Here is a 15,468-nt window from a genome sequence, read left to right on the forward strand (position 1 = left end):
CTTATGTCACTTGCTGCAGACAGCAGGCGAGCCGTGATCCTCATCTAGCCTGCCCCAGAGCCCACGCCTTTCCTCTGCCCTCGCGGCAGTAGCTCCGCTCTCTCTGGAGGCATCTGCATTTTAATGGTGGTCTCTTCCATTTCTAGGATGCTACGGTTGGCAAAGCTGCCTGTGTGTCCCCCTGGAGCCTCCCAGGCATGGGGCGGGGTGACTTCCACCCTGTCCAAGGACCAGGAGGTTCAGTGACTTGTGTGCAGGTTACAAGGCAAGAAAAGTGGCCTCAGCCCCGGAACTCTGCTCTGACGAGGCTAGGCCGGGTGTACCACTCCCCTTTCTAAAACCAGCAAAGCTTCCCCGATGCCGGGACTTGCAAAGCCGACAGCAGATGCCTCCTTTCACCTCTGCACCTGCATCTTATACCCCCTCTCCCTGCCACTCCTCTCCCTTCAGCTACATCTGTCTCATCTTAGCCCTTAACTTCTCTACAATGCCTCCCACCTGTGGTCCCTTCCAACCAGAACCCTCTTTTCTGTGTCTTCCCTTGAACTGCAAGAATAGAGAAATCTCAGTTCAGCAATACCCACCCCCCTGTTTTGTTTTGTTTTGTTTCCTTTGTATGGATCACAATGAGTAATTACATGTTTAGGTCATTTTTCACATTCTCTGGTAGAATCTATAAAGGAGATGCTTTCGAATTGTTTCCTTTGTTACTTTTGATATTGACAAATTCCTAATAGGGGACCTAGTAAGGAGCAAGGCCCCTGAACAGGGGAAGGGAGGATACAGAGAGGAAGACATCATGGCTGTTGCCTTCGGAAAGCTTGCCGCTAGTGAAGAGTGAACTTGTACGAGCAAGTATGACCGCAAGGCAGGATGAATCAGGCCAAATGCTCTCAAGGAGTTGGTAGTGGGGGAGCCTAGAGGAATTGCCATACATTCAGAGGCGATCAGAATAGCAAGGAAGCTTTCGTTGTAGAGGCGCCCATATTTTGATGGGTGAAGAGAATTTCAGCTGAAAAGGGGAAGGGCATTGTAGGCTGAGAGAGTACAGAATAAGGCACATGATTGCTTACAGATCCAGCAAATCAGAATGGCAAAGAGGCTTATTATTTCCTGAAACCCCCGTGAATGCAGGCACCAGAATGTAAGCCTTACAGCTTTAGGGATTTGGGCCAGTTTTATTCATTGCTATATTCCTGGCTCCTATAAAGTTCCAGGTAGCACTTTGGTAGGTGCTCAATGAACACTTATTGAATGAATTGGGTAGATAATCATTGCTTCCATTTTACAATTGAGAAAATGCACGGAGAAGTGGATCAAGGCTACACAGAACCAGGACTTTAAGTGGGAGAGACAATATATTAAGAAAATATGGGAAAATATATTTTATAATGATGGAAGTGAGGAAGGCCCTTTAAAGCATACCGTGGAGGCTACGTAGAAAGGCAAAAATCAACATATTTGGTTACAAAAATGTTTTAGAAGTTAGTCTGCCAAAAAAAAAATCATTAACAAGGTTGAACAAGAATTAGATGATGTAGTGATATTTAATATGATAAAAAATAATGTTGTTATGCTTGATATGTAAAGAGCACTCATGAATCAATAGAAAAAGTACACATCCCAATAGAAAAATGGACAGATACCATGAAGCAGCAGTTCACAAAAGTATAAATCAAAATAACCAAATAAAATATAAGTGTATATACATATATATTCACTTCACAAGAAATAAAAATGTAAATATAAACAGCATGATGTTCTTTTAGATAGATGCTGACAAAGTACAATGTTGGTCTAAGGAAGCAGGTACTCTCATATACTTTTCGTATTATAAGAAAATAAATTGGTATGGTCTTGCTGGAAAGCAGTCTAGCAATGTATTCTAAAATGTCAAATGAGTATACTTTTTTATTAAGGACTTTAGCTATTCTAAGAAAATAATCAAACGGTTCTATCAAAATGTCTTTACAAGTAATTCTTACAGTATTCTATATAACATAATGAAAATTTGGAAATCAATATCTATCAAAAAGGGATTAAATAAATTATGATATCTATACATAGATTTCTGTGCAGGTATTACATAGCCTGGCATATAGTAGGGTTTGGCAAACTCTGGCTCGCAGGCCAAATCCAGCCCACTGACTGTTTTTGTTAATAAAGTTTTACTGGCACACAGCAACACCCACTAACTGGTGTATTTCTATGGCTGCTCTTACACTATGGTGACAGAGTTGAGTATTTGCAACAGAAACCAAATGGCCCAGAGGCCTAAAATATTTATTATCCATCCCTTTCCGAAACTGTTTGCTGATCCCTGATACATAGATATATTCATTGACATGGAAAGCTCTCTGTAGCATATTATTGAGTCATAAAAGCAGGGTACAAAAATCACATGCATAGTGTGTTTCTGTTATAAAAAATCATGTGGTCATGGGGAAGGGGCAAAAAAAGGACAAGGACCATAAAACTTAAAGAATATATTTTTAGGAGGGATGACTTCAATTATGTTTACCAAAACGTCGTGGGTTATGTGCGAGTTGTGAGATGTTAGGTGATTTTTCCTTAACCTCTTTATATTTTTCTATAATTCCTAAGTGTCTAGAAGAGATTTGTATAAGTGGAATGGATAAGCGGCCATTATCTTTGTTATATAGAGGTGTTATAAATTGTTATAATTTTGGACATAGTTTGGCAAAGTCTTAACAGGTTTTAATACACACCTTGAATGTACATACTAACGTGCACCTTGAAACAGTCATTTCACATTTCGGAATCTGCACTTCTAAAGAAATAGCCTTCCATTTGGGAAAAACCACATACACCGAGTTGTTCAAGCAGTGTAAACTGTTTTTTGATTCCATGCTAAGTGGAGTCGAACATAAAACCCCACGTGTGGCAGACATCTCTGAAGGTCAACAGCAAGTGCCCCTGAGGCTGGGGAACAGTTGACATCCTCATACGTGGCTGGTGGGACCACACAGCAACCACTCTGGAGAGCAGGTTGTCAGTTTCTTGAAGTTCGATGTATCCTTATATGTGAGACCCAACCATTATGGTCACACAAAACCTGTATGTGACTGGGGCGCCTGGGTGGCTCAGTCGTTAAGCGTCTGCCTTCGGCTCGGGTCATGATCCCAGGGTCCTGGGATCGAGCCCCGCATCGGGCTCCCTGCTCCGCGGGAAGCCTGCTTCTCCCTCTCCCACTCCCCCTGCTTGTGTTCCCTCTCTCGCTGTGTCTCTCTCTGTCAAATAAATAAAATCTTAAAAAAAAAAAAACAAACCTGTATGTGACTATTTATAACACACCTATTCATAATGGTCAAACACTGCAGACAACACGAATGCTCTCTGAAGGAAGGGTAGGAACACAAAGTGTGAGATGTCCGTAGAGTGGGCTACCACTGCGTAATCCAAAGTAACATGCTCTTGGTGCCCACAACAACTTAAAGGCACCATGTTGAGTGAAAGAAGGCAGTCTCCGAAGCTTACACACCGTGTGACCCCATTTATATGGCCTTCTTGAAAACACAAAATTAAAGAGAGAGCAGATGAGGGTTTGCCAAGTTCTAGGCCTCGGGGAGAGAGTGGGACTCGAAAGAGAGAGCACAGGGTTTTTTTGTTTGGTTGGTTTTTTTTGAGATGATGGAACGGTTTTGGATCGTGATCGTGGTGGTGGTTACATAGATCTCTGTATGTATTATAATTCATACAACACCAAAAAAAGAGTCAGCTTTACTATATTTTCATGTAAAAAATAAAATTAAATATGTATAGGAAAAACCGGAAGATAATACACAAAAACCCCAATATAATTTGTTTAGCCTGGTGGTATTATGAGCAACTCTATTTTTTTCCTTATTTTTCCTATTTTGCATGAATAGATTACTTTTATAATTAGAATAATACACTAACAAGCAAACCAATCCAGGAACTCTAAGATCATAGTAGTGTATGAAGTTTGGGAAGGGAACAGGGGAGCCCTTCATTCAGCAGTCGTTATCTGAAGGCACTGTGCGTTCTGGGTCATCGGGGGCAGCTCAAAATGATGGCCGTGAGTCTGTTCATGAAATCCATAGTTATGCAGTTTGCTTTAGAAAGTGGAAGTAATAATAGAGTTTTTGTTTCTTTAAAAGCCTCCTTTATTGGAAAATTTACTTTTGTAAAATTCCCCATTCACCTTTGCTGCCAAATATATGAGGTTGCGTCATAAGGGCAATTATAACCCCATGTAAACATGCATTTTCCTATTTGTTCTACAAACCTCGGGGAAGCCGAGTAGGGTTGTGTACGCTCTTCTGTTTGCAAAGAGGAAATCCAGGTACAGAAACTGCCGGGTAGTCAGCATGACAGTAAAAATTCCATTTGCTTTAACTTTTCTCCCCAGAGGCAGACTGTATATTTTTTTTGTAGCTCGCCAATAATGATATAAAAGGTAATATTATCATACTGTCTTCCCTTGAGAATTTCCTGGGCATGGTTAGAAATGAAATAAATGTCGTATGCCTTGAGAGAAAAAGTATTTGTTTTTCCACTGAAAATTCACTAGTACTGTGTAATGAAATGCTCTCCTCTGTTTTTTTTTTAGGATTTTATATTGCACCCTGATTCTGCCTCTGCATTATCTTGAGCCTTTCTTTTCATACATCTTCCTCAACCTCCAGCTCATGGTCCTGCAAGTCCTTCACCTTTACTGGTGCTACTTCATCCTGAAAATGCTCAGAAGATGTTTATTCATGAAGGTAAGGGCTGCCTGAGTCTTGCTGCTCTTAGCAGGTGAATTTCATTGACAGATTGAAGGTGATGCCCAGACGATGGAACGCTCTAGTTAATTTGGAGTTAACTAGAATTCCTTTTTTTCCCTTGATTTGATCATGACTGATAAAAATGTATCTAAAATGTAAAATGTAAAACCCTAAAATGTTTTTCTTTAGGGTAAGTTCTCTAAGGTGCTTTTAGGAAATTGTTTTTGTTAGAGGACAAGTCATTTTTATAAAACTTTTATCCAAAAATTGATTGTTGCTTTTTATTTTTATTTTTTAAGATTTTATTTATTTATTTGAGAGAGAGACAGACAGAGATAGTGAGAAGAGAGCATGAGCGGGGAGGAGAGAGAGAAGCAGGCTCCTGCTGAGCAGGAAGCCCGATGTGGGACTCGATCCCAGGACCCTGGGATCATGACCTGAGCCCAAGGCAGACGCTTAACCGACGGAGCCACCCAGGCGCCCCCTGATTATTGCTTTTTAAAGAATGTCCTAATGAGTTTAAATTTGCTCTAGTTTGAGACAAGCTTTATTGTGATAGTGGAGTAATATTTCAGAGCCTTAGGTTTACCTTCACTGAGCACCCAGTTTGCACGTGATGCTCTCTCCCTGAGCCTTCTCCTACCATCTGAAATATTGTCCGTCAATTGGCTATGCTTTTTTCCTGAAAACAGCTTCTTCTCTAAATAGTAACATATTAATAATACATTTTAGACAATAGAGGTTTTTTGTTTGTTTGTTTTGAATTCTGTTCTGGGTTTTAATTCCAGAACAAAGGTAGGAGGGCTTCAGAAATGAGTAAGACACAAATCACTGCCTTTGGGGAAACAACCCAACATCTGGGGGGGAATATTCACCTACTAGCAACTACCTATATTGTGCTAAAGAGACATCCCATAAACTTGCTGTGGAAGACAGAAACCAGTTGACTCAAGGTCCGGCCAGGGAACGTTATCGAATGGATGGAATTTGACTTGAGCCTTGAAGGCAAGTAAAAAAAAAAAAAAAAATCACAGCTCCTTCTTTGTCAGTAAATCATACTTCTAAGGGAGTTTTAATTAAGGATCTTTCGAGGTGGAAGTTACAGCGGGCCCATTTTCAAGTGCTACCATCCATGTATACACAACACTATATCATCAGAGGGAGTGGCTCGTATGTAACAGGTATGGCGGTAATTTACCTGATAAGCTCATGTTCTGATCAGCTGTCAGATTAATTCATTTTCTTACTTTGGTAAATGACTGTTCAAGAATTGACAAATGAAATGGACATTATGATAACTGACCTCTGGGTTTTCTACCATCTCCTAGCTTCTAGATCTAGACAGAGGTATAGGGAGTTGGGCTACATCTGGATTGATCGCAAACCAAATTCGGAAAGTAGTTTTTGTTTGCTGGTTTTACTAAATGACTGACTTGAGCTTGCTTTCTTGGGAGCGGACTCTCCTCCCTTAAAAAGTCAGCGTGCCAAGAAAAAACGCTTTCATCGAATGGTTCTAGCTTATTAATATTCTAAATAGTTTTCTCATGACCTCTGCAAAAGTTATTTTACCTCTGAGTGACTGATAAAGTTGAAGTGAGTGCGATAAGGTTAAAAAGTCGAGCAGTTAGACCCTTTGCACATCGAGGGCTTGGAGGGAAGGAAGGGCACTGAACTGAGCCTGTCCCACCCCTGGGTCGAGCCTTCCTGGAGCGCCCGTCTCCCTAGCCAGAAACTGTTCCCTTAATCACTGGTGAGTGACAATAATTACAGGCTGGAAGGGAGCCAGGCTGAACAAAACTTGGAGACCAGAGGATGCTCTTGTTTGGTTTTAGCAGCATCATGTTCATATTTCTGATCTCTAATGGGTTGTACCAGGCCTGATTAAAAACCCAGTGGGTTGGGGAGCCGTGGACAGGAATTCCCGATTTCTCATGCCGTACTTTGGAAAAGCTGTTTCCAATTGCCATTTGATAGCAGTAGTAGAGGCCCCCGCAGCCCTAATCCCTGCAGTTCGTATGACTTCAGCTGGCTTGCATGTGCACTCTGTTTTCCATAGCAGTGGCAAAACTGGCTGTGAAATCAGCTTATTCCTCCAAGCCGTAAAGCTGCCTTTTAAAGAATGCTATTTGAAGGCACCGTTGCATTGCGAAGGGGAGGAGACAGATAAAGGCGGGAGTTGACACTCTTAGAGGAACAACGAACCGTTTTCAACTCTATTTAATAACTCGTTAGCATTTAATATACACGCCTCAATTGTTACTAAGGTGACGCGTTCTTGGATATTTAGAAAATGGGACTGCCGAAGTTCTTAGGCCTCTTAAAATGTCTTTCAAATCTTGTAACAGAGATTGGGAATTTGTCTTTTTAAGTTCCTTATGCCTGGTAGGCCCTTAAGAAGTAGTTTCGAAGATGCAAATGAATACAGATCACACCAGGGTGGAAAGTTACAAGATTATTTATTAATCTTTTTTCTGGTCTCCATAGATTTGCATGGTAGACTGGAAAGACAAAAGTGACTATACATCTTAAAAATAGCACTTGTTGAAATATCCACACCTTATTTTCCTTCAACAGTGGGGTTACTGTGTGCCTATGGCGAATGAGGACCTTCTACCATTTGCTTCTGTTAATACCTTAAAATAACAATATCCCTATAATTTCAGGATTCTGACATAGTGGTTAGCAGGCACTGATGAAACTGAGCTGGTTCCTATAAAATGGGGGGATTTTGTGTGGGACTCCCAGCTCACACCTCCCATCAGGAAGTATGATGGGCTGAGATATTTGTCTTGTCATTCTCTTTGCAAACACGAGAAGTGCTTTCAGAGGAAATTAGGAGGGTGGCATGCTCTCGTTTAGTATTACTTAAGAGAATGTGATCATCCCTACGCTTTTATTTTCTTCTTCCTAAATATCACACTGGGTGCTGGCCAACTCAAGTATGTCTCTTTGACATCTCAGGCTGGTGTGCAGCCAAGACACGGAGGGCAGGGCTGAGCGTGCAGCCATTACAGCCCAGAGCTGGGATGGAACGACTAGCCCCTGGCAACCTGCCCCAGCCATCTGCTCTGGACAGGCAGTGTCTCTGAAGTTCACAGATGACACTTGACACATGCTCAACTCTTTTAGCTAAAGAAAGGAGGACCCTTCTCATAAATCGGGAGAAATCTGAGGCCTCAACCCAAATTCGCACAGTAAGTCTGTGGCAAAGCTCTAACGTGAGTCTCTTCGCTTGCAATACTTTGCCTTTTCTAATTAACTGTTGATCTGAAATAGCCAGAAAATTGATTGAAAAAACTGGCACGGAGTAAGAAAGAATCCATAAACAACTTGAGTAATCAAGGTAGTGGAATAAAACACAGCACAAATTCTTTAGCTTGTTTCTGAACTTTCTAAAAATATAAGAAAATGTTTCGGAATTCTTTTTTCAGTTTCAGAGCACTTCCTAGTAAAGAAAGTCCGGAATAGCCAAGAGTACAGGCTTTCCCGTTTGCTGGCTGTGTGATCTGAGGCATATTGCTTCCATTTACTGCCTCAGTTTCTCCACCTGTAAATTGGGGATGATGATATTAACACCCGCCTTGTAGGAGAAAGCCATCAGAACAGGACCTGGCACATAGCAAGCACATGGGAAGGTTGGCTGCCATTACCATTATTCTTATTCACTCAGGTTCTTTGTGGCAAGTCACAGAGAGGCTGTGACTTCCAGGTCACCTGGCAGTTGGGCGTCAGTCATGCCCTCCCTCCCTTCTGCTTAGATAATGCTGCAGCTGAGTCAGGTGTCCGTCCACGGGCGCCCATGACCGTTTGTTAAGCTGTCTTCAGTCAGTTAATTTGCGTGACTCACATTCTGATGATCCTTTTTGACACTCTCTCAGATATCAGTGTGTTAGTGAAGAAATACAAAATCTGTAACATCCAGCAAACCTCCAGGTCTCTTTTGTTAGTAGTTAATAGTGGATCTAAAAACTGCCCTTTGCTGAACAAGAGATAAAAATATCACAAGGGCTGGCAGTTAAAATAGAGTATTATAAAAATGCTATCAGTTTGGGGCACCTGGGTGGCTCAGTCGGTTAAATGTATGACTCTTGGTTTCAGCTCAGGTCATGATCTCAGGGTCATGAGATCGAGCTTTGTGCAGGGCTTGCGCTCAGCAGGGAATCTGCTTGTCTCTCTCCCTACCTCCTAACTCCCCCCAACTCGCTCTCGCATGCTCACACACACACTCTTGCTCTCTCTCAAACAAATAAGTAAAATCTTTTTAAGAATGCTATCGGTTTGGGCACCTGGGTGGCTCAGATGGTTAAGCGTCTGCCTTCGGCTCAGGTCATGATCCCAGGGTCCTGGGATCGAGTCCCGCATCGGGCTTCCTGCTCCTTGGGAGCCTGCTTCTCCCTCTGCCTCTCTCTCTCTGTCTCTCATGAATAAATAAATAAAATCTTAAAAAAAAAAAAAAAAAAAAAAAAAAAAAAAAAGAATGCTATCGGTTTATATTTCTATATTTCCAAATATTTATACAGGTTAACTGCTTTAACAATCTATTGAAGAAACAACAGTGGAGTTTATAAACTTGTAACAAGTAACTGTGCAAAGTTGCTCAGTTTAAAGAATTCCAGATTTGAATATTCTTCCACACTGTACATTCAGCCGAGCCACAAAATAGACTTTCAGAACTGGGAGAGACCCCTGAATATCCACCAGGACAGCATGGCCCCCCTCCTCAAGGCCTTCCTACTGCACCACAGTGTACTGCTCACTTGTACATAAAACTGCTATTTCCCCGAGGAAGAGATGGGGCTGAGTGAAGAAGTTACATGACTTACCCAAGGTCACACAGGAGTGGGTTTCATGCCTGCAAAGCCCGAGACTTCACAGGCTATGTTGCTAACGCTGTGCTCTTCTTCCTCCCCAGTAGCTCTGTGTCCTCCAAACATGAGTGATATGTATTTAATGTGTGTATGTTTATCTGTGTTTCTCCATGTGTGAGTTTAGTGTGATGTAGGCTCAGCTCTCACACACTTCATCATCTTTTTGTTTCCTGTTCAGTGAGTTTTAATAAATGTATAGAGCATGCAATCATTACTCTGTTAAAATGTAGAACATTTCCATGACCCTATAAAGATCTTAGTGCCTATGTCTGGTCATCACCCATTCCCACATTGGCAACCACTGTTCTTACTTCCATTCCCATAGATTAGTTTCAACTTTCTTTAAAAAAAAACAAAAGATTGATTGATTTTGTGAGAGAGAGAGAGAGCAGGGGGCAGTTGGAGGGGCACAGGGAGAGGGAGAGAGTCTTAAGCAGATTCCACGCTGAGCATGGAGCCCAACATGGGGCTCGATCTCATGACCCTGAGAGCATGACCTGAGCCGAATGTTTCATGGACTGTATCTCCCAGGCACCCCTCGACTTTCTTTTCTTTTCTTTTCTTTTTTTTAAAGATTTATTTATTTGACAGAGAGAGACAGTGAGAGAGGGAACACAAGCAGGGGGCAGTAGGAGAGGGAGAAGCAGGCTTCCTGCTGAGCAGGGAGCCTGAAGCGGGACTCGATCCCAGGACCCTGGGATCACGACCTCAGCCGAAGGCAGATGCTTAACAACTGAGCCACCCAGGCTCCCACCCCTCGACTTTCTTAAACCTTATATAATTAGAATCACACAGCATGTGCTTTTCTATATTCTTTCACTGCAAACTTCATAATCTTTTCATGCCTCTGCTCTGTTCCCTTGTCATGGTTACCTTGTCAGTAATCCATGAATTCCAGCTCTTCGGAGAGGGCACTCTCTAGAAAATCTCCCAAGGGCTCTCCCCATTAGGGGATTTTGTGGCTTAAAACAATCATAAGTTTTTATAAACTCGAAGGTGTGGAGTTGTTTAAAGAAGTCAAGTAGAAGCGGCAGCTGTCTGCATGGCTCTAAGATAATAACAGAAGGAAAACATAGCAAACTGAGCAAACTGGCCTCTTCCCAGCTCCCTGCCTCCAGCAGAATTCCTGTTGCTTTGCCCTGGACCCAGAGGCCTCATTAAGAGACCCCCAGGCCCAACCAGGGCACCTAGATGAATGTGCGGGAGGAGACCCGACCTCACACTCACATCTTGAGATGGAAGCAACTCAGAACTGGAAAGAGGGGTTCACCTGCCCGATGGGGAGTGGAGGCTCCGCGGGACAGAGGGGCTTCCTCAGGCTGCTCCAGTCACGACCAGAACCCACGGAGTGACCTTTTCGGTGAATGTCTGTTTTCCTACAGCAGGATAACATTATCCAGGCATTGCTTTAGATACTGGGTTGTTCGATAGCCTTTCCCAAGCTATTTGGATATTCTTCTAGCATCTTCTTCCAAACTGTTTCTTCTTGCTGTTAGGACAGTCACAGTGGGTACCCATGTCCAGGTACTGTGCCACCTCTTCCTGCTGATGAAAATAGCCTGACTTCTCCGTTCTTCCTTCCGGGCACACGGGCCTCTGATGGAAAAAGATTATATTAGTGTTCTTAAATCAGTCAAACAAGATTGTATTTCAGTTTTCTTCAATCCATCCTCCGTTCCTTTGGAAATAGGTGCGGGCAGTGGCTGGAGGCCAGCAGCCGAGTGAGGACTGTTATTTCTAGCTTTCAGCTGCTGGGTGACTGTTCAAAAGTGGTGAATCTCACTTCTCCGCAATCTCCTGTGAATTTTTAATTATGCAAATGATTTTCCATACTTACTTAATGACGTATTAGTTCCCTTTGCGCATACTCCTGAATTTCTTGTCTTGTGTGTTTCTTTTTTTTTTTTTTAAAGATTTTATTTATTTATTTATTAGAGAGCGAGCAAGAGAGAAACAGCATGAGAGAGGAGAGGGTCAGAGGGAGAAGCAGGCTCCCCGCTGAGCCGGGAGCCCGATGTGGGACTTGATCCCAGGACCCTGGGATCATGACCTGAGCCGAAGGCAGTCGCTTAACCAACTGAGCCACCCAGGCGCCCTTGTTTTGCATCTTTCTTTCTTTCTTTTTTTTTTTTTTAAGATTTTTTTATGTTTTTGCGAGAGAGAGAGAGAATGAGAGACAGAGAACATGAGATGGGGGAGGGTCAGAGAGAGAAGCAGACTCCCTGCTGAGCAGGGAGCCCGATGCGGGACTCGATCCCAGGACTCCAGGATCATGACCTGAGCCGAAGGCAGTCGCTTAACCAACTGAGCCACCCAGGTGCCCCGTCTTGTGTCTTTCTTAACAGTGGTTTTGAAAATACTAGTTCTTTGGAGGTACCTGACTAGTCAGGTCACTGGGTGGGCAGGAAGTCAGCGGAAGCCGTTGTAAAAGGAAGGAACTTTTCAAATGAGAGTTGTCCTGCAAAAGCATCTTTGAGGGTAGCAGTGGGCACTCAAAGCCTGCCCTTTCTTTCCTCCGTCCCAAATGTTGACTCTGATGTTTCCTTGAACCACTGGTCATATCTCGCTGAAGTTGAAAAGGAGGTGAGGGATGGGGGAAGATCCAAGGAAAAAGAGATAAAAGAAGCTCTGACATCTCTCATACTTGGCTTTAAAAAACATTTCACAAAATCCTTGGGGCGCCGGGATGGCTCCGTCGGTTAAGTGTCAGACTCTTGATTTTGGCTCAGGTCATGATCTCAAGGTCATGAGATTGAGCCCCGTGTTGGGCTCCATGCTGGGCATGGAGTCTGCTTAAGATTTTCTCTCTCTCCCTCTCCTGCTGCCCCTCCCCCCACTCATTCGCTCACTCTCTAAATAAATAAATAATAAATAATCATTTCACAAAAATGGAATTGATTTTTATATATTCCTGAAAGGAACAGATACTTTCCATTTTATTAGTAGTGAAATAGACACACACACAAACACATTAACACACGTACACCTACAGATATCTTATATGGAACTTGAGTTTCTGTTTCTGTATCAGCCTAGACAAGGCGATGAGCACAGTTCATGGCTTATTAATAAATCTACACATTCACACCAGGAGGTGAAAGTGTTATTAGTGGGTGCTTGGACCAGAGAGATTGGTAAAAGCATGTGTAGGGGAGAGGTCCCCTGTCTCTGTTAATACCCCATGAATTTCTGTGGCCCCACCCTTCCGGTGGTTCCTTCCCCTGCCCCTCTACATAAGTCTCAGCAGAGCGCTTTATGTAGCATAAAAGAAACCTTATTCCTGAAAACCCATTTGGTTTGTAGATAATGGGTAAAATAAATGAACCTTACAACACTTGCATTTTGATTTAGGATGTGGGCTTTAGCGTCTGAATGACTTACCATGTAGATGGCGTTATCCATGTTCTGTTTGGGGAGTAGCAAGAGTGCCATCCGTGGAAGCCTGGACTCTCAGTGGGGGCTATTTTCTGCAAACTGTGTCTCCTTGCCACATATAATGGGCTCTGGAAAGGCTAAAGAGAGCAGCACTGGGCATGTGCACTCTTCGCAAGGCTCGGAGGCCCATTTCGCAGGCCAGTCAGACCTCAGCCTCAGTGTTGCTCCAAGCAACTTGGGCCTGTATGTACACCTCTGTAATATTTCTAGAATTTCTGGAAAACTTGGTCATGTCTTTCAAGCGAATGGGATTGGCTGTTCTCACTCATGTGGCCAGATTGGGACCGCTGACCCCATCTCTAGAGTGCTCCACTGAGGCCCAGCCACAGTGGGCTCCCAGGCTAAGGTCGGAGCTGATGCTGTAGCAGCTACAATGGGTGGCTATTTATATCATGACTCTACCTGCACCCCCAGAAATCTCCCTTGACCCATTTATCTGGGTGGAAGATATATGTGCAAGAGTCCAGGCTCTGGGAGGGCCCTCGGGATCCCAGCTGTCCAGAAGAAGAGAGTAACAGGTGAGGGTAAAGCTCAGGGAGGGAGTAGAAGGGATGGAAAGCAAACCGCCTACGTTCTGTGCCTTTCTTGCCCCCCCTTGTCAGTTGTAAGTGTGTGTGTGTGTGTGTGTGTGTGTGTGCCTGTGCACACACAAGAGGATTTCAGGGGTGCCCTAGGGGTCCACACCTGTGAGGGGGTGAAGGGAGCTGGATGGGGCAGAGGGAGAAGTTAAACTGTGGTGCATTTATACCAAAGTCCTCAGCCAACCCTACAGGGAGCCCTAGAGCTGGGTGGCCCTTCAGGGATGTCCAGTTGTGGCAAAGGGGTGGGACCTCTGTACCCTGACCTGAACGTGTCACTGGATGTGGGCTGCCCTCTGGGGAGGGGGCGTAGCTCTGGGCGAGGCAGCTCCCTTGAGCCAAGGATAATAATACCCAGAGAAGGACATGCCTGCGAGCTTCCCAGGGCTAGGGGATTGGAGCCACCATTCTGAAGGGCCTGCCATCTCTGCCTGCCCCATGCTGGACCTAACACTCATCCCCATGAGGAGAAGGAGAGAATCACAAGCAGACTCCTCACTGAGCATGGAACCTGACATGGGGCTCCCTCTCATGACTCTGAGATCATGACCTGAGCCAAAATCAAGAGTCAGATGCTTAACTGACTGAAACATCCAAGTGCATAGAAATATGCTTCACTTTGATTAATTACTATGTCTTCACAATCTTTGATTTTTTTATTTTGTGGTGTCTAATCAGCAGTCAATCCCATCTAGTATATTTTTTAATTTCAGATATTGTGTTTTCCATCTCTATAAATTATATTTTGGTCTCTTTTTATATCTTCCATTTTTCTTAATCTGTGTTTTTTCTCTACCTCCCTGAATATATGGAGCATATTTATAATAGCTATTTTAACATCTTTGTGTGCTAATTCCATCATCTCTGATAATCTTGGGTCTTTTTCTATTCATTGAATTTTGTCCTGGTTATGTGCCATATTTTCCAACTTCTTTGCAAACCTGCTAATTTCTTATTAGATACCAGACATTTTGAATTTTACAATCCTGGATGCTGGGTTTTGTTGTATTCCTTTTAAATAGTGGTTTTTGTTTATTTGTTTGTTGTTTTAAATAGTGTTTTTGTACGTAGTACAATGAGTGTATTTCGTTTTTGTACACCTTCAAGGTGCTAGTGATAAGTTTGATACTTTCAAAGGCTTGTTTTTAAGCTTTGCTAGGGTGAGCCCAGAATAGCTTTTGGTCGATGGCTATTAAGTGAAGTCCTTCTTAGCATTCTCCTTGATGTCCACTCTCCTTGATGTCACTCTGGCTGGCGAGAAGACAACAAGCTGCCACCATGGTCCGAGCTCCCAGGGTTGCTTTGCCAACTTCTTCTGGTGATTCTTTGCCTGGCCTTTGGTAGTTTCCTGACTCACCTGCACAGGTCAGTACTCGGTCAAAGACCGAAGGGGATTCCATGGAAGATCTCTGGAGCTCTCTTTCTGTGTGTCTTCTTCCTCTCCAGCATTCTGTCCCACAAATACCAGCTTCACTTTGGGGAACTCCAACTTCTGTTTCCTCAACTCAGTGGCACCCTGGGCTCTGTTTGGGTTCTTCGCTGTGCTTCAGCTTAGACGTAATAAGATGGTGTGCTGGGACCATTGCAGGGCTCGCCTCCCTCACTTTCTTTTTCTCAGGAACCACGATCCTGAGCTGCTTATTGAACAGTGTCTAAAAACTATTGTTATTGGTTTTTTTTGAAATCCAGCTTTCTAGTTGTTTAACATGCTAGGATAATCTAATCCTTGTTTTTCCATCCTGGCCAGAGGCAGTTGTCACAGTATTTCATTTTCCAAATAACAGTAGTTTATACGCTTCCTGAGACAGCCTGTTTCATTTTTGAGCAAGTATAACT

The 15,468-nt window shown here is 43.3% G+C and overlaps 1 protein-coding gene across 2 annotated transcripts in view; it reads left to right on the forward strand.

The window, feature by feature from the left end:
* Window positions 1-15,468, forward strand: part of CERS3 (ceramide synthase 3) — a 105,172-nt gene that overhangs the window by 67,603 nt on the left and 22,101 nt on the right. For both annotated transcript variants that reach the window (XM_021680647.1, XM_021680648.1), the window contains one exon: window positions 4,595-4,748. In XM_021680647.1, coding sequence (XP_021536322.1) covers window positions 4,595-4,748 — 154 coding nt within the window. The remainder of the gene's footprint in view (window positions 1-4,594; window positions 4,749-15,468) is intronic.

The sequence above is a fragment of the Neomonachus schauinslandi genome, chromosome 9 (genome assembly GCF_002201575.2).
Source record: "Neomonachus schauinslandi chromosome 9, ASM220157v2, whole genome shotgun sequence".
NCBI lineage: Eukaryota > Metazoa > Chordata > Mammalia > Carnivora > Phocidae > Neomonachus > Neomonachus schauinslandi.